The sequence below is a fragment of the Trachurus trachurus genome (genome assembly GCF_905171665.1).
Source record: "Trachurus trachurus genome assembly, chromosome: 8".
Taxonomy (NCBI): domain Eukaryota; kingdom Metazoa; phylum Chordata; class Actinopteri; order Carangiformes; family Carangidae; genus Trachurus; species Trachurus trachurus.
The window spans coordinates 31206696-31233755 of record NC_139905.1 but is presented as its reverse complement, the minus strand read 5'-3'; the positions used below and the strand labels follow the sequence as shown (position 1 = coordinate 31233755).

Sequence of the window (27060 nt, the reverse complement as noted above, 5' to 3'; positions counted from 1 at the left end):
TCACACAGAAATATGATAAAATGGACGAGGCGCAGGCAGCTAACGCGCCTGCTGCCTGTGCTCAGTGTTGTGAAGTTGGGAGGATATTCTACCTCTGACACCGCCTGTTGGAAGCCGTGACCTTTGCTGAGCAGCTACTACCTCCGTGGTTGTTTAAAAGTGTGTTAAAAGCAGAGGGGCGGTGCAGTTTTAACGTCAAGTATCAACTACAGACATCCCCGCCCGCCTAGCTTGTTGTAGCAGCCCAGCTGAGAGCTGTAGTTACACTGTAGCGCCGCCATATCTGATACCTTGTTGCTCATAATGGGGCTCTGGGCGTGGGCAACATTGTATCAAAGTTAGTGACGGCTTCCAGGTCGCAGTGGTTCCTTTGCGGCCCCTGGTGCAGAGAAAAAGGGCTCTGGAGCTGTTGCTCTGCCGCCTCACACAGCCAGAGGTTCACCATAGGTCATTTATGTAACACTCATGACAACTAACTTCTTCCCCCCACTTATCATATTCATCCAGAGGGCGGGAACAGTTGAGAGGTGCGGGTGCTAGGCCACAGAATTAGCAGGCGGTGCCTTGTTATTTAAATGGGAAGCATTTCTGGCCGCCCAGGCCTCAGGCTATTCAACACAGTACTAAGTGAGTAAAGGCAATAAAGACAAGTGTACGCCGGGAGATTGTCCGCTTTTAGCTTTTTTTTTTTTGCCTCCATTAGCTAGCCTATGTGTAGTGAAGGAAGCCCTAGTCTCTGTATATAGCCTAATCTCCGCCCGCACGAGCAGAAACGTATTAAGCGTGTGGTATACGTCATGTTGCATAAAAGCCCCAGCACGGCGCACAAACTACGCCGTGCACGAGTACAGTACAAGGAGAGGCGCGAGCGCAGAGTTAGGGGGTTTCATCTCAGTGTGCCTACGCACGCGCGCACATTTACACACATACACACACACGCACGCGCGCTCATCTGGTGAATACCCTAGGATAAGATGGGGACCCCCCTCCCCTTCCTCCTGTCTCTAACCTACTCCAAATAGACCACGTGGTTTCCTCTTTGCAAACAAAAAAAAAAAAAAAAAAAAACGTGAATTGGAGTCGGTGAAGGGGCGGCGTCACCCCTCCGCCGGCAGCAGGCGGATCGCTGAAAGAGGGAAGGATAGAAAACTAGAGAGAGAGAGAGAGGCGGAGAGAGAGGAAAACATTTCTCCCGACTTGATCCCGCCATAGTTTTTCCCACTCTTCCACCATAGACCCATCATCAAATCCACCCAGTACAACCCACCTCCTCCACAGTGCGGTAGAAAGGCTATAGGCTGCTGCTTTTATTCGTCTGTTGGGGCCGGCTGCAAGTCAAGGGATTTCATTTCTTCTCCTGCTCCACTTATTCAACTGGATTTACAGCTAAATTCAACACCATCTGTTTTTACACTTTTGAAATCTCATTTTCTTTTTTAGTTTGCGGCGAGACTAAAATATTTTTCGCGTTTTCTACTCTTTTTTCTTTTCTTTTCTTTATTTTTTACATAGTTTTGCGACATAGCGTGATTTCCACTTTCAGTTAGTGTAGCAAGTGTGACAATATCTTGTTGCGCTATTAGCAAAATCAGGAGAGAAACTTTTTTTTTTGCTGGTTTAATTTTTCAGTTACTCCAGTGTTTGTCTTTTTCGGATTTGGACTTGGAAAAACAATTTCCACCATGCACAAGCTGTACATTGGGAATCTAGGCGACAGCGTGACTGCCGAGGACTTAGGAAAAACCTTTGACGACCACAAGATCCCATACTCCGGACAGTTTCTAATGAAAACCGGCTATGCGTTTGTGGATTGTCCGGATGATCAGTGGGCCATGAAGGCAATCGAGACGTTTTCTGGTGAGTTAACCCGGACCACTGACCGCCAAAGACCCCCCCCTTCCACCTTTAGTGTCATTCATTCTACACAGCGGTAGACCCCGGCTACAGCCCCGGCTTGCATGCACACCTTCAGCGGCGTGCCCCAGTTTCACTCCCCGTCCACCTCCGACGATTGTCGGCTGCATAGATGAACATGTCGGTTCACAATAAATTCACATAATATATCCTACATATTTTTTACTGAGGCTATCTCAGTGAGTCGTGGTGTGTGGAGAGCTTACACACCCATGGGAGCCATTCAACTTTTGCAAGGGGGAGGGACACACGTAGTGTAAACGTAAAGCTATACAGTAAGTCCGTGGAGAGGGTGAAGCACTACTCCACGATATTGCCATTTAACGAATTGGCTTTTATTTAATTTATTGACATCCCAATCCGGGCTCCTGTGCTCTCCCTGTAGCCGTGCATGTGAGTGGCATTTAGATGTGTTGCACGCCTTACCCTGGGCTGACTTACTCTGCTGTGATATAGAATGAAGCCTCGCTGGCTCTCCTGGCTCTCCTCCCCCTTTAAGCCGACTATCCACTATGACAAAGATAGAAAAATATCTTACCCGGTGCACTCATCAAAACAGGCCTCGCGCCGCCACGAATCTAGATTTGTAACCGACGAGCAGCACCAGTGTTGTTCCAGCCCTGGTCCGCCCTGTGCCTTTGTAGTTTATTTCTTATGGTTTCCTACATATGTAACGTGAGGAGGCAAGGTCGCCATGCCAGTCAGCTCCCCTCTGCTTCTTCTACATGAAACCTCACGAACATGAGCACCCAACCCCCTTCCTCCTCCTCCCCACGGCACATGGATTTAAAATATGGGTTAAAAAAAAATCACACAGCAGAAGCCATAGGGTGAATTTAATCTTCGTAAAGTTGCAGTGTTGTATCTGTGTGGGGGTGAGCAGCCCCATTGTGTGACACAAAGTGACGAGCTGAGACAATTCACTTGTTCCATGACTCTGAAGTCAAGGCTCGGGCCCTTTGAGCCTGTGTGTGTATCCTGTCTCTGGGCCACGCTGTGGGGCTTTGTGCTTTAACAAGCTGCAGGTCTACCAAAGTTAGCAGTAAAGGGGGGGTCCTCCACTTTAGCCACATACACCAGAAACACAGCCCCATGCCCTCCTCACAGGCCCACAGCGGCTAGTAAACAGTTAGCATGTAGCCACAGTGTGTTCTCAACCCGCTTTCTCTTCCAGGTAAAGTGGAGCTTCATGGGAAATGCATTGAGGTCGAGCACTCCGTCCCCAAGAAGCAAAGGTACTAAACAGTGCTCAGCACTATCTCACCCCTCCCCCTCCTCTCCTCTCCTCTCCCACCCCCCTCTCTCATGTGTTGCATCACCTTGTCCAGGCCTTTTTTTTTTTTAATGGAGCCCCACTGAACAACCACCATTTCACTCATTCATCTGTTATAAGGGGTTCACGGTGAAACCGTGCCCCCATGTTGTGTCCCCCCTCCGCTCTCCTCGCTGGGAGCCCATGAAGGCCGTGCTGCTCGGCGCTGTGGCGGCCGCTTGTGCTCGTGTTTGTGTTTGGTGTGACTGTTGGAGCCTCAACTTTTGTCGGCCATTGCTGTGGAAGTGAACTGTGACAGCTTTTTAGCTTAGCTGCCCGCCGTGCCGTGCAGCCCGGTGTTAGTTGAGGCTTGTCTTCATCTTCAGACGCTGGTTCTGGTTGAGTTGGTTGCAGGCTGCTGGAGCTCCTGCTACTACATGATATATTCCCCTGCTAACTCATCACATGTGAGGCTACAGCCTCGTACTACTGAAGCCTGAAGCCTGAAGCCTGTGCATGGCTGTAGGTCCACCATGTCAACTACAGCTACACGACAGCGTTTTTAGAAACACTGTGGCAAATTCACACTTGACTCATTCTCTCTGTTCTGTTTCTGTTTCATTGTTGCATTTGGTGAAAAAAAAAATCACTTTGGATGCTTTATGTAGGCTACGTAGCCTACGTAGCTGTTCCATAGGCTACGTTGGTGTTTATGTTTACACTTCAATAATGTGTGGCTACTTATGTAGCTTTTTTTAAAATAATAATTTGTTAGGACGGGTTGACGTTAAATTCAGGCTCATAACGTGATCTTTTTTGTCTTAATTAAAATATCCCCGCTGTTGTATAAACGTTGAAGTCCACGTGATTTGATTGAGCCTTAATTATTAAAAATTGCTGGATACTTTTTGCAACAATCACCATTAAATCTGGGTGAATTCTTGACAAAACTCAGTAGTGTATTTTGTATTTTCACAGGAATTAATTGTATTATTTCCACTTTTAGTATTTGACTTTTTTCTAAGCAGCTGTGGAATTAAAATGGAATAAATATTTGTCTAGTCAGACAGCATCATTGTTAGGCATTTTAATGGAAATAATATACCTGTAGCTCAGATTGTTTTTTTTTAAGAAATTCCCTCGGTGCAGGGGATAAACTGAGCTCCATTGTAAATCAGCTGCTCTGTGTTAATAGCCAGACTTGACCTGCTTTTAACAGTATCATGGAATTCGCCTATAGACCATCTTTCATGGCTGTAACCTTTGGCACAGATACGAGGTGAGCAGTGAGCACAGCTCTCCATGTTCTGCTGTTTGGCCACATGTGTGCTTATATATGTGTGTGTGTGTGTGTGTGTGTGTAGGCTATTGTCAAAATGGCCAGTGGACAAAGATTCAATCCTGTTGGTTCACTGTTTGCTTTAAATAAATTCTAACATTATGTGTAACCAGCATGCATGTGTTATTGTAAGTGAATGGGGGTAAATGTGTGAATTAGAGCTGGTTTGGACCACCTGCTCTACGGCAGATATGTTGCAACATAGCTGTGGTGCAAAAAAAAAAAAAAAAACACACCAGTGTGGTCTTTCTGGAGCTGTATGGCGTTTGGCAATGGAGGCTGGATCTCACAATTATTGTCAAACTGCAGAAGCAGGTCACTGGTCATGCTTAAAGGAACCAACATGGCAGCAGGCTGTAATTTCTCATAATCTCTCAGCAGGTCAGTACATGATTCTGATGGTGCTGTGTGTTGTGTGTTCACCACTAGTGTCCCAGACTCTTTTTATCCCCCCACCCACCCACCCAGCCACCCCTGTGATAACCTTGAAGAGCCGTAATGATAAAGGTGATTTGTGAGATGGGGGGGCCACCATGGGCGAGTCAAGGCCTTCAGTGGCTCCACCACACGTGGTGCCTTCCACGCAAAAAGAGGAGTCACTCCACGTCAGGCAGTGAGGGTAAAATGGCTGAAGCTCTGAATGAAGCAGGAACACTGCACAGGCAGCTGTTTTTTTTTTTTTTTTTTCTCTCTTCTGACTGGGTCTCCTCTGCGCCCAGCTCAGCCCTGTTAGCAGCACAGCTAGCACACTTCAAATGCTGTTAATGTTCAAAAAGTCTCCCAGTTTAAACCCCATAGTGCAGCAGCATGCCGCAGCATGCTGTGGAAAAACAATTTTTGTAAGCCTCATTTTTATTTTAAAATGGCCGCTCATACATCCAGCCTAACGATTAGCCAAATTATGTCCCAAAAATTATTGTTTAAATATTTATATTAAACATCTGCTCAACTACTGTACCCATACGTGACTGTGTGATGCCTGAGTGAACACAAACTCACTGCATTGCTTGGTAAATGTTTCAAATCCCCCAGCTGGGACACAAGAGCAGCGCTGTGTTTGTTGATGAACACTAATTTGAGCAAACTGGCTACTTTTTTTTTTTTTTTTTGCTTTTACACTAATAAACTAAATGGGTGAAATAATTCTTCTAAAAGCTCCTGTTTCATTTCTTTTCTTATTTTTTACATCTGGCCCCATGCAGCCTCATCAGCTCCTGAGTCTATATGTTCAAGTTAGCATGTGTGTTTCCCGTTAGTGCTGCTGGGCGTTTGGTTGGCTAGTGTGTGTGTGTGTGTGTGTGTGTGTGTGCAGTTGATTCTGACATGGGAGGAGGTGTGTATTTGTGAGGGAGGGGCCGGTGTTCAGAGGCAACTGAACCCTTTATTTAAGGGACGGGTTTGGGGGGTGGTGGGGGGGGGGGTAAAGGGGCAGTTCTAAGGTTCCACTCCTTCTTTCTGTCCTATAAGCGGTTGGTGTTTGATGCCTTCTAGGCTGCAGGGGGCGCTGTCCATAGCTACCCCCTGACCCACCCCACACCCACACCATGCTACGGCGGTATATGCTATGTGTGTGTGTAAAAAAAAAAAAAAGAAAAGAAAAATGGCTGCTGTAATATGGAGATGGAAGGGTTTAAGATTTCACAGACAGTCATAATATTCTCCATTAGGCTGAGGGAAATGTGTGTCAGGCTGCAGGGGCTTGTGGGAGGTCAGCAGGAGAGGGGGAAGAGCTTGGGGGGGGGGGGGGGGGTCTGAATGGTGTGAGTGGTGGGGGAATGCTTACACAGAGAGCAAGCCAAAACGTACAGAATTCCCATAGTGAGGGATCGTCAAGTGTGAAACCAACCAAAACACATTTTTAGGATTAAAAAAAAAAAGGAGCAAAAAAAATTCTTTAAATGTGACAGTCGTGTGGATCCAGTCTTCAAAAAACAGAGTTGGTTGCTGCAGTCAGGCACGTTGAATTTATTTCCATTTGCTCAGAGGTTTGTTAGCAGCTGTATCCACCAGGATGGTATATAGGCTAATCTTTAATTTTAATGTAACAAAACAAACATTAACAGAAAGTTAGAAAAATTGTATATTTAACAGAGTGTTTACGTCATAATCAGTGTATTTAAATTAATTAAAAAAAAAAAGATGGACCTTGCCTTTAAAGTAAAATAAAAGTGAGCCAGTTGTTTCCATTATTTTTACACTGACTGTGACTCTGAGATAAATCATCAGCGTGTGACTTCAGGGCTCCACACATTTTGCCCCTCAAAATTAGAGACGGTGCAAGTGAATTTTTCATCTACCGGCGCATGTGCAAGCAGTACATTGGTTTTTGTTTTGTGTTTTTTAACACTACTGAAACATAGAATGGAAGAGACCGGAAGAATCTGGACCCTGTCATTACAGGTGTCAGGTCAATGTGTGTGAGGATCATGAATGAAAAGGAAATCTGAATATTTGGGATTTATACAGTGTGCACCCTGAAAATTTTCTGTTTGAGCTCCTAAAAAATCAGTTAGTGGGGCCACTGTGCTCCTAAAAAAAAGAAAAAAAAAAGGAAAGTTAGTCTGGAGCCCTGGACTTTAGTTGGGACAGATCCCGAGTCCATGAGGATCCATGGAAGCTGCTGCTGCTGTCATAGAATAGACAAACTTTATTGTCTGTTTCTCACAGAGCATCAAGATAGACACTCTTGATGTTAAACTGAGGTAGAAAACACAGCAGACTGCATGTTAATGAAGACTGTGAGGGAAGCTCCAGTCACATGATCTCTCCGTCACGGCCGTGTGTACCTGAGCACCAGCCAACCTCCAGGTGTGTTACCCCCCCTTCCCTCCGGCTGCGCTCCAATAAAACACTGATCTCTCTGTATCTCATTGATTGGCTCGTAAACACAGCAGTCTCAGCTGCACACACACACACACACACACACACACACACACACACACACACACACACACACACACACACACACACACACACACACACACACACACACACACACACACCCTCTCCACACACACCCCTCTTGATTTATTAGCTGGAAGTTTGGCTGCAGCCAGAGTTGGTGTTGTCTTTATTTTGGGTGTCATCGTCTGGGTTAGTTCCTGGATTCTAACTCAACACCTTTTTTTTTTTTTTTTGACGTGAGTGGACAGATGTGAGGTGTTGGAACCTCTGGATGGAAATTGCAATGATTCAAATGGATTGATCTAAAAACACACACATTTTCTTCCAGATTGAAACAAAAAACAAACATGCATTTGATTTGTCGAGGCAGTTTTTGCTCACCTTCAAAATCGGGGAAAAAATTGCATTGGTGTCTAAAATTGTTGGTCTGGCCTCAGACAAAAACTTGTGTTGTTGGACTAAGCAAACACAAAGTAAATGGAAGGTGTTTGAGCTGAATACCACCACTCTCACTCTGTGTGTGTGTGTGTGTGTGTGTGTGTGTGTGTGTTTGTGTGTGAGAGAGAATTCAAAACCCCAAAAACCACAATCACTTCTGGTCCTTCTCATCCCATTCCACTCCCCTATATATTTCCTGGAAGTTCCCAGTGTTTTCCTTTACACAGGAAGTATGGGGTGTGTGTGATGTGTGGATTAAAGGCTGCTGGGTTTCCTGTTCTCCCAGCATTCGCCCATCAATCAAAGATCAATTGTCATCCTCTCGGTCCTCCCTCCATCATTCCCGGTCACAAAGTTTCCAAATAATATCAGTTGTGAAATGAAGTTGAAATATATTATTATTATTATTGCTTCGTCCTTCGTGTCCAGTGAAGTTTGATCAAAGTTTACTGACAGACTGGGAAATAAGTTAAAACGGAGCGGTTCAGATCTACATTAAATGACTTCAGAATCCAATATATATTTATTTTTAGTATCAGCCACAGCACATTGAGGGTGAAACATTCAAACGTCACAACAAACAGCTGATTCTTCAAATTCAGGGTACGTTTGATTTTTTTCCCACGTATGGACTTGGATCCATTTGGATTTGACAGAAACTGAGATCTTAAAATAAAAAAATAAAAAGGAGAAAGCTAGTTAGTGAAGCTGACCGAACTAAAAAGCGTGTTTCAGTGGAGTGGGTCATAGCTCAGATAGAAAGCCTTGTTTTCAACTGGAAAAGCCGCTCATATGACAAATAAACAAGAGCAGTTAAATTCATTATGAAGACTCCAGTGGTTTTCAGTGGGTTTACGAGCTCAGAGCACAGTGTGGATATGAACCATAATCAGGTCATTAGGGGAAGAAGAGAGAAGGAGAGAAAACAACAAATGAAAGAAAGAAAGAAAAGTCACAGAAGAAAAAGAAATGAATGAATGAAAGATATAGATTCCATTTGAGACACTTGAAACCAGTCATTACACATCACATAACATGATAGTATATATCGGTATATAGTAATAATAATCTGAACAGCTGGAAGGTGCAGCAGCAGACGTGTAAACCAGGCGAGCTGTTGCTCACAATGGTCCAAAGTGATTGTGGAGAATGTCCCTTTACACCAGGGGTTAATATCTCTGTCCTCTCTCTGTGGAGACACGTTGCCAACAGATAGAAATATTTCTCTGTTATATTAATAGATTTACTTTTACCTGTATAACTCCATTTGTGTGGTGACTGTTGTTGGTGCAGCCAGTTTGAACAGTTCACACCCATCTCATCTCACTTTATTTATTATAACATTTTCAAACCAACTTGATTTGGATTCTGTGCTGCAGTATTGGATATTATATATTATACTGAGCCTGTTCTCACCACAAACCTGTCAATCAGCTTTTATCTGGTTCACACGTTTCCTTCTGCTCTTTCAAGGCAGAGTTGGAATACAAACCAATTTGATTGATTATTAGATTTAAAATGTTCTATCTTTAAAATTTCATTGGCATCAGTTTTTATACATGAGTTGATTGAGCCATCGGGAAAATGTGAAACATTTAATTAACCGCAATGAAACAGCTTTTTTTTTTTTTTGTTTAAGAATGTCCAGGAGTTCTGAACTGAATATAGCCTGGCTAATTGTTTGATAAATGAATATTAGCATCACATACTTAATACATAGATGTACATTTTGTATTAACTGTTCCCTTACAATCTCCATATGAGCGAGGACAGGGCAGGACGGGACAGGAGAGGAATATTTTTTCTCTGTGTAATGCAGCCATTTCAGACACACACACACTCACACACACGCATGCATGGTATCTCCGTTACACTTGATATAGCCTAGTGTCACTAACCTGCTTAGTTAAGTAAAACAGCCACGGACTCTATTGTCAGTTATTCAGCCATGTAAAGATGTGTTTGCTCAGACTGTGTAATGTGGTTTATTTAGAGATGATGACTGTGTGTAAAAGCAACAGGTAAACACACTGTTAATGCACAGTCAGTCGGCCATGTTGGCTCATGTTTAGTCCTTCATATTCACCCCGAGCTGCTCCAGACTAATGCTGCGTTCGGAACAACTCGGAAGTCGGGGAAAAAAACGAGCTCCGAGTTGTAAAAAAATGAATTGAACGGCAACGTGGAACTCGGAAATTACAGGTCGGAAACTCGGGTATCATTTCAGAGCTCCGACTTTCCGACTTGACGTCACGACAGCATCAAAACATGGCAGCCCTCGTCTTAAACAGTTAGAATTTAAACATTTTAACTTATTTGTTGAGGTTTTATTGCATATTTTTTTGTGTATTATTGCAGTATATTAAGCTGTGATTGTTGTATTGTGGTCCTCGTATGTAATGGAAAAAATGTTATCAAGGATATGACGTTATATGTGCACCCATCTGCACCGTCTCCTCTGCTCTTCATTTGCCTCCAAAACAAACATCATTTACTGCTGCATATATTTTTCGTATTCAGCTATGAGCCACAATATGCCAAACTTCCTTCGGGTGTCCATGTTTTTTCTCTTCCGAGTTCCTGCAGTGAACGCGATGATGTCGGAAGTGGGAATTCCAAACCTCTGAGTTGTTTTGAACGCAGCATAAAGCCGGTGTGGGCTCAGTACGTTGCTCAGGGGAACTCCGGCAGAGCGGCGGCTCCAATCAGCCGCACCCCCACACTAATGAAAGTGAAGATGTTATAACAACAACAAAAAACAAGAAAAGAAGTGGTGGGAGCCTCCGTCTGCGTGGTCTGATGACATCAGCGTGTCTGAGCTCCAGTTTCACTGCTCACACTGTGTCTGTCGCTGCTCTTCCGGCACAGGAAGTGTCCGACTTTCAGAAAGAGAATTCCAGTCCTTTTCTTCCACTGTAATGTGCAAAGTCAGCAAGTTCAGACATATATAAGTGTCCTTTCATTTAATGGAACTGGTCAGAAGACATGTTGTAAGAATTCACCTTTTTTTCCCTTCTTTTTTTTTTGATGATTTCAATGTGGAATTCCTCTTTTCAGTTTCACTCCACATTACATCACACAGCTCAGAGCTCACATTTTGTCTTCTTCATTCCCACACGGTTCAGTTTGTAGTTTGAAGATTTGACGGATTTTGCAACAATGACCTCTATTCTATTCTTTTCTATTCTATTCTATTCTATTCTATTCTATTCTATTCTATTCTATTCTACTCTACTCTACTCTGTTCTATTCTATTCTATTCTATTCTATTCTATTCTACTCTGTTCTGTTCTGTTCTACTCTACTCTACTCTGTTCTATTCTATTCTATTCTACTCTACTCTACTCTACTCTACTCTACTCTACTCTACTCTACTCTACTCTACTCTACTCTACTCTACTCTTCTCTACTCTTTTCTTTTCTTTTCTATTCTATTCTACTCTACTCTATCCTATTCTATTCTCAAGCTGGAGCAGTGTCCCTCATTCCTTTTGCATAATGTAAAATGTTGCAACTTTAAATGCACTTAAAATACATCATGCATCTGAGGAACTCTGTGTGTGTGTGTGTGTCGTTGGGGCTTTCACACAGCAGCACACAGAGAGAGAGAGAGAGGCATGGAAAGGAGAGGCACACCACGGCTCGTCTTCCCCTCCTCTCATGGCCAGAGAGGAGGAGGAGGAGGAGGAAGAGGAGGAGGGGACGGTGGGCGGAGGGAGCAAGGGGGGTGCGACCAATCGTCTGGCAGCAGCACCTGCAAGCTGCAAGGAAAAAAAAAAAAGTCAATAGGTCCTCCCTCCATCCCTCCCTCCCTCCCTCCCTCCCCACTTCCCTCGCCCACACGCATGCTCTGACTTTATCCTCCCCTCTCCCTCTCTCTCTCTCTCTCTCTCTGTTCATGCCTTCACTGTCTTTTTTTTTTCTCTCCCTGTCTCTGGTACAGTATGTTCATTTCTCTCTCTCTTTCTCTTTCTCTCTCTCTCTCCCTCTCCGTTGTTTTCTCTTTCTCTCTCTGTCTCTCTCTGTTGGCGCGTTGCCATTTTCTCTGCACCGTTCCAGCCTCTTTGAGAGAGAGAAAGAGAGAGAGCGAGTGTGAGCAGCAGCAGCAGCAGAATTAAAGGCAGACAGACACATGAAGAGATCCAGCGAGAGAGGGACACAGAGAGAGAGAGAGAGATAGAAGATGCATGTGTTTTAAATTTGACTTAAGCTGAGCTGCATTTCTCAGGCGTCTCGGACAGAAAAAGATTTTGGACATAGCTGAGCTGTAATTTGATTAGACGGCCTGCTGAGCTGTAATCGGGAACGTTTATTACATTCTGCTTTCTTAGGAATCACAAAGAGGAGAGTCGGAGAGTTGACGGGGGGGTCGTCGTGGAGATGGCACACCTCTCCGTCTGTCTGACCCCTCACCTTTTCTATCAGACGTCAGAGGTTTCACACTTGAGGTGTAATAAACACATAAAAAGTTAGGTATAATATGAAGAGTTCATTTGCAAAAGCAGATAACTCTGCTTTTTAGATAAAATTCTAGAATCTTCATTTTTTATTTTTTATTTCCATAAGGTGATCAGTCAAACCAAAGTTGAGTGACTTTGAGATGTAACAAAACAGACATATCTCAAAAAAATAAAGTTTTATTGAAAACAACACTATGCAAAGAATAATTACAAAGCCTCAGCTCATTTTTTTCAAAATGGCACTTCATATACATTGTCACTGTTTGATCATAATCAGATGGTCAATAATAGGAGCAGATCTGTTATGAAATATTTATATTTTTTCTATTTGAAGTTATTATCAAGTTATTTAAGTGTAGCCATGTATAAATGGATTCCTCCATAGACAATAAATCTACACTTTGCAATACAACAATAACTTATTGTAGGTTATTTATATATATTTTATTGCTCTTGTTTTTAGGTATTTCTTCTGACTGGGGTTTTATTAATGAATGGAACACACCGCCTTGAAGCATGTGTGTGAATTTTTCTTTCATATGTGTCTGACTGTTGTCCATTTTTATCACTGTGTGTGTGTGTGTGTGTGTGTGTTTCCCCTCCGGAGACGTTATCTCATGTAAAATAGTGTCTTTGTGCTTATTGTTCTGCTTCACACCCACCAGACCGATATGAAACGTTGTGCAGTTGAGTCATTAGTGTGTTCAGTCTCACATGAGTTTCCTGATAAGCTGCAGTATCTGTCTCTCAATCGGTGTGAGTGAGATGTGTGTGTGTGTTCTGAGGGAAAGAACCCTGGCGGTGCCGTCGTCACGGTGATCTGGACTCGGGGTTTAGATAAAAAAAAAAACACAGTTTTTAACACAACTCCTTTGGCGGTCATGAAGTTTGAGAGAAGTGGGCGTTTGCCAGGGAGGGAGAGCCAACTGAAAAGATGCTATCATGTTGCATCATGGGCAATGAAGGATTCAGTGGTTTTTTTTGGAGCCTCTATCCACACGAAAATGTTTTTTTTTTCTACACAGAGTTTTTATATTCCCGTCCACGCAAGTTTAAAATATTTATGTCCACGCACGAATACGCATAAACGCTGTCGTAGAACGTGTTATAAACCCGCTGACCAATCAGACAGCTGGAAAATACCATCTTCTACATTGACCATTTCTTCCACAACTGTTTGTAAACAAAGTGGTAACAAAGTGGCGAGAGAGAGGAAATAGTAAACTGGTTACTATAGTAACCTAACACATAGCTGCGGTGCGGCGTGGCAAATCTAGAACCTCCCTGGTATCATAATATCTGTTTATCTTGTCCACACGTCAAAATAAATACGACGTTTTAAAAAATATTCACTGTGGCTTTTTTAAGTTTTTAAAAATCTCTGTTTTAAGCCGTTTTCAATACATTTGCGTGTACGGAGTGGACCAGCCCAAAAAGCTGCGTTTATCAAAAAAACTTTTTTTCGTGTGGATAGGGCCTTTAAGTCTAGACACGAAGGCCCAGTCCCGCTGTCCACCCTCATATCCACCAGGTCTCTCTAAGACGCAGGGTCCTTTACTGCTAACTCTGCCTGAGGACATTACCCACAGTCCATAGAGTTGTGACATGAAACAACAACCACCATAAAACACTACAAGCTGAATGTGAGTGTAGGCATAGAGTCATGTGTCCTAATGATGAAGATAAACTCCAGACAGACATGATAAAGCCAGTGAGGTGATAGGTCAGTGTTCCAGCAGGTGGTCTGCTCTCTGAGGCTCCTGCGTGGTGAGATGCTACTGAGGCACTTTGGGATTTTGGCCTAAAGCCTCTTTCCCATACATGGTGCCAGCTTGACTCCACTCTACTGTCTTTGTTTGGTTTTCCATCAGACGAAGGTTGTGGATGATACCTGCTCCTTTTTTCTCCGTATCTCCTCTGTAGCTGAGCTGAGCTGACGTAAAAACACTCAGAAAATCGTCAGAATCCTGCGCATGAGCAGTGGAACAAGTCAACAGGTCGCCAGACTAAAACTTTCTGACCTGTTTTTGGGTAACACTTTATAATAAGTACACACTATTAAGCATTAGTTAAAGGGACAACCCAGCGTTTCTTTACTTTCGGTTTCGTGGCGAGTCATGAGAATAACGCCGCCGAATCACCGTTTATGGTGGGAACTACGACGGTATGTGATCGTCTTCCAACCTCTGACTTTAACTCTTGATGAATGAAAACATGAGTCTGTCTTGCGCCGGTCAAAGAATTTCACGGTGCGCGGAGGCTCATAAATGTAGTGTGAAAACACTTCGCTTTTCCAAAACTCCTCGTTGTCCCTACAGTGGTATGCAAAAGTTTGGGAACCCCTGGTCAAAATGTCTGTTTATGTGAACAGTTCATCAAGTGGAGGATGAAATGATCTCCAAAAGACATAAAGTCAAACAGAAAACCACTCCTTTTCAATATTTTAATCAATATCAGTGTATTATTTTAGTTTTCTAGTTTTAGAGTGTAAAAGGGAAACAAAGCCGCAGCCTGCAGAAGAATGGGAACCCAGGAGACTTGATCTCTTAATTGTCCAAGGTATCAGATAAGATATTTACTATTTACACACTGTGGTACTGACTATGCAGCGGGCCCAGACCTTTGCTGCCCGACCTCCTCCTTTTGTGTCATTTTGAAAATGACGAACATGAAAACAAACATCCCCAAAAAAAATGCAAATAATGTTTTTAAAATGTAAATCTGTAACTTTCTGCCTTTTGGAAATCATTGCTGAACTGTTCACACTAACAGACATTTTGGACCAGGGGCGCTTTAACATTTTACATTTTCATGCCACTGTATGTGTTGGGATGCAGAAGGCTTCACGTTACCTACCGTCTGTAGAAGAACCGCGTTGTAGAACAAACCCTCTGCTGCTCAGATCTTCACTCTTCTCTTTCACCGCTCTCTTGTGAGTTCACCAACTTTACTGAGGTGCAAAACTAAAATCAAAGTCTTAAAGCAGGGAAGGACAGCTGGCCCATGGCAGTGGAAATGCAGATATTTAATACAATATTTTTTTTTCTTTTTTAGTTTAATTTAGTTGTTTTTTTTTTCTTTTGGAATAAAATGTAAATAAAGAAGATGAGAGGATGTTGGTATAAGCAGCAAAGAAAAGTGCATAAAAGCCATCAGACTGATAGAAGAACATGATGACTCAGATATCCTATAGAGGAGATACATGGAGCCTTATGTAGGTGAAGGGGTAAATGAGTCCTGTCTCTTTAAGAAGGACCCCCCCCCCCATCCCCCCTCCCCCCTCTCTCTCTCTCCTCCGCCCCATCTTTCTGATTGTTTCTTCTCTGTGGTTCAAACCATCTGTCCCCCCTCTCTCTCTCTCCCTCTCTCTCTCTCCATCTCTAACTCTCCCTCTGTGTCTCTTGCTCTTTTTTTTCTCCCTCCCTCCCTCTCCCTCTCTCTGTCCGTCTTGTGTGCTTTCTCTCACTAAAAATAAATTGGGCACGTACACACACACACACACACATACACATGCACACATATAAGTGCATGCACGTCGCCACAGCAGCACATACGTGAGACACGATGACCAGTGAGGATAGATCAAGAAATAAAAATAGAAAGAAAGGAGCGAGGGAGGGAGGGGGGGGGGTCGCTGGTGGGAGGGGGGTTGGGGCCCAGGGGTCGGGTATGCTGGGGCCTCTTATGCATATGTGTGTGTGTGTGTGTGTTGTAGAGAGATTGTCTGCATGTACATGAGAGAGAATGTCAACCAGTGTGAGTGTTTCATACCTGTGAAATGAATCCTCCCTCTCAAGCTTCTTGTTTCGGTTTTTTTTTTTTTTTTTTTCCTACCTCGCTCAAGTCGAGACCAAAAACGTTGTCCCAGTTTGAAACACTCTGCACTTGTGCGGGAGCAGGAGTCATATGATTCAGGAGCTGATTCCTCAGGAGTTTGTGTTGTTGTTGCAGATCAAACAGCAGATACACACACACACACACACACACACACACACACACACACACACACACACACACACACACACACACACACACACACACACACACACACACACACACACACACACACACACACACACACACACACACACACACACACACACACATCACTCACTGGAGCTTTCACAATAAAACCTCCACACACAGATAGCAACACTTACTATACTATAACGTGGCAGAAATGACAGCAAGTCGCCTTTTTCCAGATAGAAATTGAACAGTTACTTCCGGGTCTTGTAAAGATTTTTCATGGAAAATTGAAATCACTTTAAAAATCCGGTGTATTATTACAGGAGATTTGAAGTAAAAGTAAAACAACTGTAGCGTTTCTATAGCAGCATGAGGTTGATTTTAATTACACTACACTAAATACACCATTTTCTGTTTTCCCCCCAATCAACAATCATTTTAAAAGAGACAAAAACAACTTCATTTTTCTTTAATATTATTATTTACATGTCATTTCTTTGTACCAGTTCCATTAAAACTGTTATTTGAGTCCATGTTGTTTTTAACATGAGCCTGTAATTGTAAATATATTGTGCTAATCAGTTCAGAATAATTATTTGCTCTAACAATTTCTCAACCTCAAGTACTGAATCTTCTTGTTTAATAATTCCACCTAATTGTTTAGAACAGTGGCCTAAGTGGGTTTGAACCTGAAAGCTTCACATTACATGAAACAAAACCACAACCACATTAAATCATAATAATTTGATCTAATAAAGAAAAGAAAAAAAGAGAGAAAAAGAAAAATCCTATTTGATACATGGACTTTGGTGCCGGGGCTGGTTTCATATATTATTTACAAAACTGAGCTTTTAATGGAATAACCGGCTGAGTAAGTTGGTTTGGAAAACTCTTCATATTAAAACACTTTTAGATAAATAAAACCATTTTATAAAAGAAGAAACTAAATTAAATACTTGGGTTTCCAAGCTGTTTGCACAAAACCTCAGGTTAAGGACAGAAATACAGACTGACTGGTTGTTGTTGCTGTGTTATTGAATGTTCAGTCTCAAACTGCCCATTCTGCTTCAGCTCTAAATGAATACACAACAATAGCATCAATTTCTCAGGGTTGTGAACACAATTTCTATCTGAAGAGGTTCAGCTTAAAGCTCTGTATCTTGTGCACACCGGAGCCTTTTCTATTATGGTGCCGTCTCCATTTGACTCTTCATTACACAACACATTCAAAAGTGGCTTTTACAGTGTTAAAAAAATCCTAAAAACATAACATGTCAATGTGATTAGTAATAAATCCAGTTTTCTCTTCGTGGTTGTATGAAGTCGCTGAGCAGCAGTAACATATGAACATTCAGTGTCGTACACCTGCACATTTCAATGCAAACTAATATGATCCTGCCACCAGTAGTTGTTGTACTCAACTGTATCATACTGAACTGGTGGGACAAAGTCCAGCAGGCCTACACACTTCACACACTTCTACCTTTCCCCTCTGCAATATTGAATTTTAACACAAACTGAAACTTTCCTGCCATTCAATTTTCTAAACTTTTATGGTAGAGTTGTTTTATCACGTTGTATTGGATTGCACAGGTGGACCAATCAAACGTTCTGTTGTGGTTGGGTCACTAAGTAAATAACAACCAAACAAGTTGGGAGTTTTAGCATATAGAAAATTGTAATGAAAGTCAATGAAATTCTGGCTTCCCACAGATGAACCTTTAGAAAATCTGATTTTTTTGTGATCTAAGTTTTTGCTCTACAGCCTTTCAGTAAATGTAAATTGTTTTTGCATAATTACTGCATGCACAAGATGACAAAGACACAATCCCTCACTGGCTTCCCACCCGTTCACATGGTGGTAAATGTTTAGAAATTGTAATGAAAGTCTATAACCAAGGATCAGCTATAAAAACAGACCATACTTCAGTGTTTGATGTTTATTTAGTATAATGCAATAAGGAGATTCAATAGAATACAATAGTTAGTGTGCATAAGGCCACAACAGGAGCAAAGAGGGAAATGAGCAGGGACGCATCAGGCCAGAGTATAAACCAATAGTGTATCAGTTAGAGAGATGAAGCCGTTTGGTTGGTCGGTTGGTTGGGTGGAGGGGCGGGACTGTTAGAAAACCTGATGCTCTCATTGGCTGGTGAAAACATTTCAAAACGTGCTCCCAGCCTCTTTGCAGGAAGCTGAAGGAAATGCTCATTTTAAACAGAGTTCTGTAGCAGCGTCAGTAACAGCACGGGAGGAAAATGTAGGTGTAGATGTAGCTGTCAGACTGCAGCCACGGCTCGCCTCTCTGTTGGAACAAGTTTCAGCTGAAGATTTTCCTTTTTTTTTCGTTCACTGGAATCTGTTGAAACGGAAGAAAAAACAGAACTGAACAATTCAGATCATTTTAGAGCAGGATATAATTACTTCTGTTAAAAAAACGTGTATTTGTGCTACTGCAATGAAATGTGCGCTACTGCACAAATAAAAGCAGTATTTTTTCCCCCAATGGTGTGAATGTGAAGAGACCCTGGCCCCGTCAACACAGCAGCAGCTATCAGGGCCGTTGCTATGAATTCTGGGCCCCCTGCAAGAATACTAAAGTGGGCCCCTGCCCCCTGACTTTTCCACTTTTTTTCTTAGACTACCTATGTATTATCATTTTTTATTTATCCTACTTTGTTTTGATGCTAATGCAGCATTATTATGAGTATTAGTCAGGGTCTTATGCAGAATAATTCAGTCATACAAAGATTAGACTACTGGGGTTTTTTGTGGGCCCTACTGGGCGCTGGGCCCCTAGAATTATCATCACCTTTCTCCCCTATACTACGGCCCTGGCAGCTATTGAAGTTAAAGTTAAGATATGGACAAACAGTGATGTGAAGAAACCTAAGAGAGAAGCTGAAAAATGAGTTTTAATTATGACAAACGGATCCATTCCAAGCTTCAAAACGAATAAAATATTAAAAAGTGGAACTAAGGTTAACTTTTATAACATTCACAGAACAACAGTGGATTTTTAGAGAATCTTACGTCTAATTAGAAAGGACAGACATTAGGAGTGTGTTTCCTTTTTGTTGGTGGGAACATGGATGTAGGTGTGTTGTGTTGTGTTGTGTTGTGCTTTAAAGTGGAATCAGAGTTGGAGGCGTTTCTTCTTTATTTACAGCTCACAGCCACAGTTTGATTATTTACTGCTGCAAATCAAAGAGTTGCTGTGTTGATGGAAGTCAGACCAACCTGGAATGGTCACAGACGTCCCCTCTCTTCCTCCTCCTCCTCCTCCTCTTCTTCCTCCTCCTCTTCTCTTAACAGCTGGACGTTTCATTGTTTGTTTTCCTCGCAGCCCTCTCCATCCCCTGCTTTTTTGTCTTTCATTCTCTTTAAAGACCATTCCCTCTTCCTCCATCAGACCCCCACAACTCCTCTTCTGTGGGCCTATGAGGCCTCGATGTGTGTGTGTGTGTGTGTGTGTGTGTGTGTTGGGGGGGCTAAATTCTTGACATTTTTTCAACAGTAATGAGAAAGAAACTGGAGATTAAGGAGCCTATAGTGCATCCAGCTTGTGATTGACCGGGAGGCATCCCACTCTGGGCTCTGATTGGCTGAGAGGAAATTTCTATACTTGCTCTTTCACATATAGAACTTCCTGTGCCGCCCTCTTCCTGGTTCCTTCTCCGTGTGTATTTATATGTGTGTGTCTGTGTGAGTGTGTGTGTGTGTGTGCGTCTAAGCCGCGAACCAGTGTGTATCTGTTTGACCCAGTTTGTCTCGGTTTATTTTTCCACCTCTGTCTCCATCTCTCTGGTTTCCTGAAGACGTTTAAGTTTCGTCTCTCCGCCGCCCGATCAACAAGAAACGCTCGGCGCTGGTTTACACACAAACAAAACAAAAACAAGATGAAAACAAAGTCTTGAAGAGAAAGAGAGAGATTCTTCCACTGCGGTGAAACAATGTCAAGCAGAAGCTGTGGAAGTGGAATTTAATTCTCAAGTCTCAAAAACAATGAACGGACCTTTAGTTTGCTCTGTCACGTTTTATTCCAACACTGTAGGATCAAACAACACTTCCCATGACTAAAGGTGGATTCATGTCTTCTCATTTCCCTCCATGTTGTTTCAATCTGCTCAAGCTGCTAAAGTTGATTCTTATTTTTCTAACAATGTAGCAAAAAATCCTTTATCCTGTCACTTTTCAACATTTCTTTACCTTCACTTATAATGTACATTCTCACCGCACTAGACACAGTAATAATCTTACTCTATATTTACCCTTCACCCGCACATCACACCATCAGTTTAATATGACTTAATATATACATACATATCCCACATCCTCACTTTGTCTCTTCATTAGTTTAATTAATGAATTTTTTGTACCTTATCTCTATTGTTTCTATTTGTTACCGAATCACTTTGCACTTTATCTCTTTATTTTTTTCTCATTTCTGTTCATTTTGCTCATATAACATTGATTATGTATGCACTTTATCTCTTTTTTTTTCTATGTTTATTTGTTAGCCATAGAAACTTGTCTTTCTGTAATTTGTTATAGGGGTGGAACTTATGTACAAGCCAACCGGCTTCGTTCCCTCCTTGCACTATTTAAATTTGTAGTACTAAATAAATAAACTTCAAACTTCAAACTTTAATATTAGCAGGAGAGAAGGACAATGAATTGTGGATATTAATCAGTCACAATAAAAGCAAAACTAATTGTATTGTAAAAAAGACACACATAAAAGAGCCAATTATGATAAAGCATTCAAATTCGCTTTCCAGACTTAAATATAGTTTAAAGCATCAAAAATGCTGTTGATGGTCCATTGCAGCATTAGAATGATAAACAGCCTCTCACCTGTATCTAACAGATGAAGAGAGGAACGATCCAACAGTCACAACCAGGCATCCTGACTTCCAGACTCACATCCAGGAATGTCGAATGTCGAATGTCGCTCCAACAGCAGAAATCTCTCTAGTCCTTTTCTCATTAATGATCCGAGTCGCTAATGTACCTTTCTTCAGACCTTCAGTGCTTATTAAACACATGCATTTTAATCACAGGCTTTTCTGTTGTGGCAACATCTGCAGACAGTTTTTTTTGCCACTGGACAGAACGCTCCCCTCTGAGCCACACGGGGAAACCTACAGCTTCTTCACAGGATTAGTAATACTCGTACTGACAAGTGAACTACAGTGTAAAATCAGTGGAGTGTGCCTTTATTATATTATCCTTAGTATTTTTCTTTTTCTCTACGAGCGCAGAGGAACTGACCAGTTGTTTCACTTTAACCTTTCAGGTAAAATCCAGGACAAGAGTCCAACAGTCAGGCAGGATTACTGCAGTACTGTATGTACTGCTGCCGTGGAATATACCTAGTACTGCTGTGGTGTAGTATACGTACTGTTGTGGTGGGGTACTACGAAGTACGATGTAGTACTGCTGTGGTGTAGTACATGTACTGCTGTGGTGTAGTACGTGTACTGCTTACATGTACTGCTGTGGTGTAGTACTTCTCTTTCTATTTATTTATTGTATAATTAACTGTTTCCTTATTTAACTGTGTTTGTAATGAAATACACTGTAAAAACTCTACATCTTTCCAGGAATATTTGTCTTATTTCTAGTCAAAACTAAACTCTTTCCACTTAGAATACGACTCATCACCTAAAAATCAACTTGTTTTTAGATCATTTTCACTTGTTTCAAACTAATTTTCACTTGAAATAAGTAGAAAAATCTGCCAGTGAAAGCAAGTTTTTTGTGCTTGTAATAAGAAAGAAAAACTTGCTCCACTATCAGATTTTTCTACTTATTTCAAGTGAAAATCTGCTTGAAAGAAGTAGAAAGTGTCTAAAAACAAGCTACTTTTTATGTGATGAGTCTTATTTTAAGTATAATGATATTTGTTTTGACTAGAAATACGACAAATATTCTTGGTAAGACTTTGAGTTTTTGCAGTGTATGTATCTCTTTCATGGTGAGCTGAAGACAATTTTCCACGATGGTGGACAATAAAGTTGTATTGTATTGTATTGTATGTGCTGCTGTGGTGTAGAGTGGTTGGTGAAACAGTTTGTCCTCCTGTCAGTAGCAGTGAGGTGATGATGAGCCAAACAAACTCTTCTCATCAAGAAATCAAGTGTCAGTAGCAGAACACTGACCCACGGTGACCAGGCCTCTGTCCACTCTGTTTTGTTACTTTTGAAGCCTGAAAAAAAAATCCCTTTTGAAGGATGAGTGTGACTACAGAGCTCCTGCAGGACATAAAGACCTCTATTCATTTTATTTTATTAAAGATATGCAGCTTCTTCCATTTTTTTCCTCCTTTGTCACATGTTGTGGTCTTGTCTTCCCTCACTGCAACACTGCAAATGAGACACACACTGCAGGATTACATGTGTTTTTAAAAATACATTTAATGATTTTTTCTACATATTCTAATACCTCCTTCTGTTGAGAATATTATCTACAAATAAACAGCCACCAAAATGATTTGCTTTTATTGCCTCAGTTGTCAAAACTACAGTCAAAATAGCAGACAGTCCTATCATATAAAGGAGCAGTGTGGCTGTTTCCACCTGGGTTCTGATGCCTTCCAGTTCTGCTAGAAACTCTTCCTACCATGTGGTTGACATTATGAATGGGTGTATTTTAATCCCAACCAACATCATTTCCTAAACCCTCGTGTTGCCTAAACAACCAAACCGAGACCATTAAGCCTTCAAAGGAGTCGAACCCCCGATCCTCTGCTTACTATCTCATCTCATGTCAGAAACCTTTATGTGACAGTTGTGTTTAATGAGTGTCTGACGGCGGCAGACGCACAGACCAGGTCCCAAATGCTGTTTATTTATTTCTGCTGTTGTGTTGATTGGATCTTTTTGGAAATAGATTATTTAACCATTTCAGTTTTTTTTTTAAATCATAATAAAATATGTTTTTTAATCAGCCCCTAAAATGTCCACAAAGCCCATTGTCTCCTGAAGCTGGGAGCTTTTTGTCCTTTAATAGTGTGTTTGTGGTTGGATCCACATGTTAAAGTGCTCTTGAACTCCACATCGCTCTCAGTGTGTGTGTGTGTGTGTTGTACATGTGGGTCTCTTCTGACTGAGGCGTCTGCAGGATGAATGCTTTGACAGACTGGTTTTGCTCTATATTTAGACGCAGAATGAGGCGTTTTTAACCCAAAATGGAGTAATGGCGAGGCCCGCTCGGTCTCCAGCGTGGAGGATAGTGCTTTTAGATGAGTCAGTGAGTCTGTCTGTCTGTCTGTGCCAACATGTCTGTCTGTCTGTCTGTCTGTCCGCCCCGTGCCTCATCTCTAGCATGTTTCCACTGCTCCGTCAGCATTAGCACAAGGTTTATCAGCTTAAGATTTACATGAAGGAAGAAGGGGGGGCCAAACCTGAGAGACCGCATGCATTTATTTGATTTAGAATGAAGAGGAATTCTGCCGCAAGGTGGAACGGTAAACTCTAAGAAAACATCGTTTACACCTGTAGGTTTGTTCCAGGTTATCTATCTAGAATTTAGAATTTTACCCAGGGGGGAAAGCAAAAAAAAAAAAAGACACGGAGCGTTGTAAAAGGTTTGAGACCAGAAATGATATGTAGGAACTTCAAGGATTAAAACCTGGGTAGACAACCCGGTCAACTAGCTGCTGGAAAGCTACAGAAGCCAAAACCCCTTTCTTGGGTCATTTTGCTGGCGAAATGATGTAAATGCAAATATTTAGGTACTACAATGGCATAAATAGTCATACAACTATAGAATTTGGCAGAGAGTATCTTGACACATAGGGGGAGGCATGAAAAAAAGATTCTGGGGTTTGTCGCAACTTGATTTTAAGATATCACCCTCAACATCCCAAAAAAGACCAAAAAAAGTACTGTTCACCTGACAAATTCTCATGAAAACTATTATTTTTCAGCACTTTATGGTGAATATCTATGCTTAACATGTATATAGAAAACTTCCTTAATTCATAAGCTTCCATTTGAGTCCAAGATAGCCTTTCTACTAGCTACTGGAAAGCTACAGGCTGTCTCCAAACAATGCAACACCTATTGTGAAAAACTACATGTTAACTGACATGATCAGAAACCATTCTATTTCTGGTCTCCCCAAAGTCCGTTGGCCACAGCAAGTGGGGCTTTGGAGATATAAAGGCTATCTTGGACTCAAATGGAAGCTTATGAATTAAGGAAGTTTTCTATATTCCAGCAGCTAGTTGACCGGGTTGTCCACCCAGGTTTTAATCCTTGAAGTTCCTACATATCATTTCTGGTGTCAAACCTTTTACAACGCTCCATGTCTGTTTTCCAAAAAAACTGTGATTTTGCCCCCTGGGTATTTAAAGATCCCGGTGGAAGATGGTGAAGGGAACTTATAATGATGGCGCTCCGTACTTTCTGGAGCCAGCGTTTAGAAATAAAAGACGGGAAGAAGAGAAGCAGGAAGAGGAATGAACTGGACGGATCAATTCACCACAGGTGCAGGAAGTGGATCAGATCACAGGGCGACGATCGGCCCACAGATATTTAAACGACGCGGATGTATGAACATGATATGATGCATGGATCCCCACCATCTCTAAAAATGCAAACAATATAACGACACGTCTTCTTCCTCCTTCGGTTTGCCAAATAATACGTCTATGCTCCACAGCTGCTCTCTGATCAGCTTAAGCTCTGTTTAAACACAGTCAGATTCTCTATTTAGTTCATCTCATTTACATATTCATCATTTCTCCGAGATGTTGCGAGAGAAAATCTACATAAACACACTTTAGTGCTGGTATACTCTCATTAAATTGTGCCACACACATTTATATATATATATAAAAAAACAAAGTAATAATCAAACCCACAGTAGCCACGGTAACTTGACTTTATGATGTCAAACCTCGATGACATCATCATCCAGTTGTTGTGTAGCAGGTGTGATTGTTTGGGACACACATGAACGTCCACAGTTAATTTGCAGCTGAGTCTTCCCTTTTTTTTAAGATTTGAAAGATCTGGCGCCATGACAACCATATGCAAGCTCTTTGATGCCGATTGGCTTAATAATTAGTTATTACGCTTCTTCTACAGCAGCTGAACCCTCACTCTGACCTGTGTGCGGATGGTGCACATCGCTGTTGCACACATATATTAAAGGGATATTTCAACATTTTGGCAAACTGGCCCATTGCCATAATCCCAATAGTCTTAGCAGTAGGTTCGTTACCTTTAATTTTCGGTGCAAGCTATTTTTCGATAGGTGGGGCAGAGATACGAGCTGCTCAACTAACGCTATGAGGCTAATGGTATTTCCGACTTTCCCTCATCAAACTCATCAAATACACAATCCAACAACTCCAAAACGTCTATGAGACTCTGTATGAGAGTCATAGACAAGTTGTAACCTGCACATTCGCCACGCTGTGAAATAATAACGTATAATTATGTAACATTATGACACAGGAAGCAAATACTCGGAACTACTTGCGCTTTTGAAATCATTCCGCCCAGCAGTCGTGTCTGGGATCGTGTTCTGGTTACACATTAGCCTTGAACACAACTCTGTCTTGTAGGCCTAATGTTCTGTTATTATCCCATAGCGTGTTTTTCATTTTTTTTTTGAACATGTTTTCACTCGAGGGACAGCACAGTCTGGGGGGTGTAGTCAGGATTTCATTTCACTGCTTGTTGTAAGTGTACACTTTAACTATGCATGTGACAAATAAAGAATCTTGATCTTGAATCTTGAATGTACAGGTCACAACTTGTCCATCAGAGCGTTTTGGAGTTGTTGGATTGTGTATTTGATGAGTTTGATGAGGGAAACCAAGAAATCCCATAATGAGCCTCTGTAGCATTAGCTGAGCAGCTCGCGTCTCTGCCCCGCCGATCAAAAAACAGCTTGCACTGAAAATGAAAGGTAACGGACCTACTGCTATGACTATAGGGATTATGGCAAATTTGCCAAAATGTTGAAATATCCCTTTAACACAGTGGTATTTATTTCCATGCATGGTTGTTGGGGGACAGTGTGAGGAGAGGGAGCAGCGGCTGCCACATGTAGCATGTTGCAGATGGAGACAGGAGGCCTCAAGCTGCTTCTTGAAAACGCTAGACGTGCACGGCCATGTTTTTTTTTTTTTTTTTTCTTCTTTTTCCACAGTGTAAACGGCCGGTGTCATGGTGAAGCTCGTATCGGTGTTAGCCACTTTTACTCTTTAGCTTATTGTTTGCTCTGTCAACTTTCCCCCCTCCACTCTCTCTCTCTCTCTCTCTGCTCTCGCTCTCCTCCTACAACTGGGATTCTCAAAGAGTTAAAATGGAGGCTCTGCCTGCTGGTCACATGTCTGACACACTGGCATGTGCTACGACACACACACACACACACACACACACACACACGCTCGCACACTTGCGCATACATGCAGGCATGCATGAGCTGCAGAGGAAGGAAGCAAGAGGGATAGGGAGCGGAGGAGGAGGAGGAGGAGGAGGAGAAGAAGAAGAAGTAGGGGGGAGAGACGGAGAGAAAGAAAGGAGTCCCCTCCCCCCAAGCGCAGCAGCAGTGTGTTCTATCCCCCACCCCCACCCGGAGTGGGTGTGTGCAAGCAGTGGGTGTGCCGTATCACAGCCACTGCACTGGCTCACGTGGTGTGGACCAGCCAGTGTGTGTGTGTGTGTGTGTGTGTGTGTGTGTGTGTGTGTGTGTGTGTGTGTGTGTGTGGAGCTGTACATTGTGATGTTGGGTGGGAGCCGTGGAGAAAAGGCTGAAGTGAA

The 27060-nt window shown here is 42.1% G+C and overlaps 1 protein-coding gene across 2 annotated transcripts in view; it reads left to right on the top strand.

The window, feature by feature from the left end:
* Positions 1–1682: 1682 nt before the first annotated feature.
* The window catches only part of igf2bp1 (insulin-like growth factor 2 mRNA binding protein 1), a gene marked incomplete at its 5' end in the record, with an annotated part of 69802 nt that continues 44424 nt past the window's right edge, over positions 1683–27060 (top strand). For both annotated transcript variants that reach the window (XM_083978081.1, XM_083978080.1), the window contains 2 exons: positions 1683–1857; positions 3089–3149. In XM_083978081.1, the coding sequence (XP_083834207.1) occupies positions 1683–1857; positions 3089–3149 (236 nt within the window). The remainder of the gene's footprint in view (positions 1858–3088; positions 3150–27060) is intronic.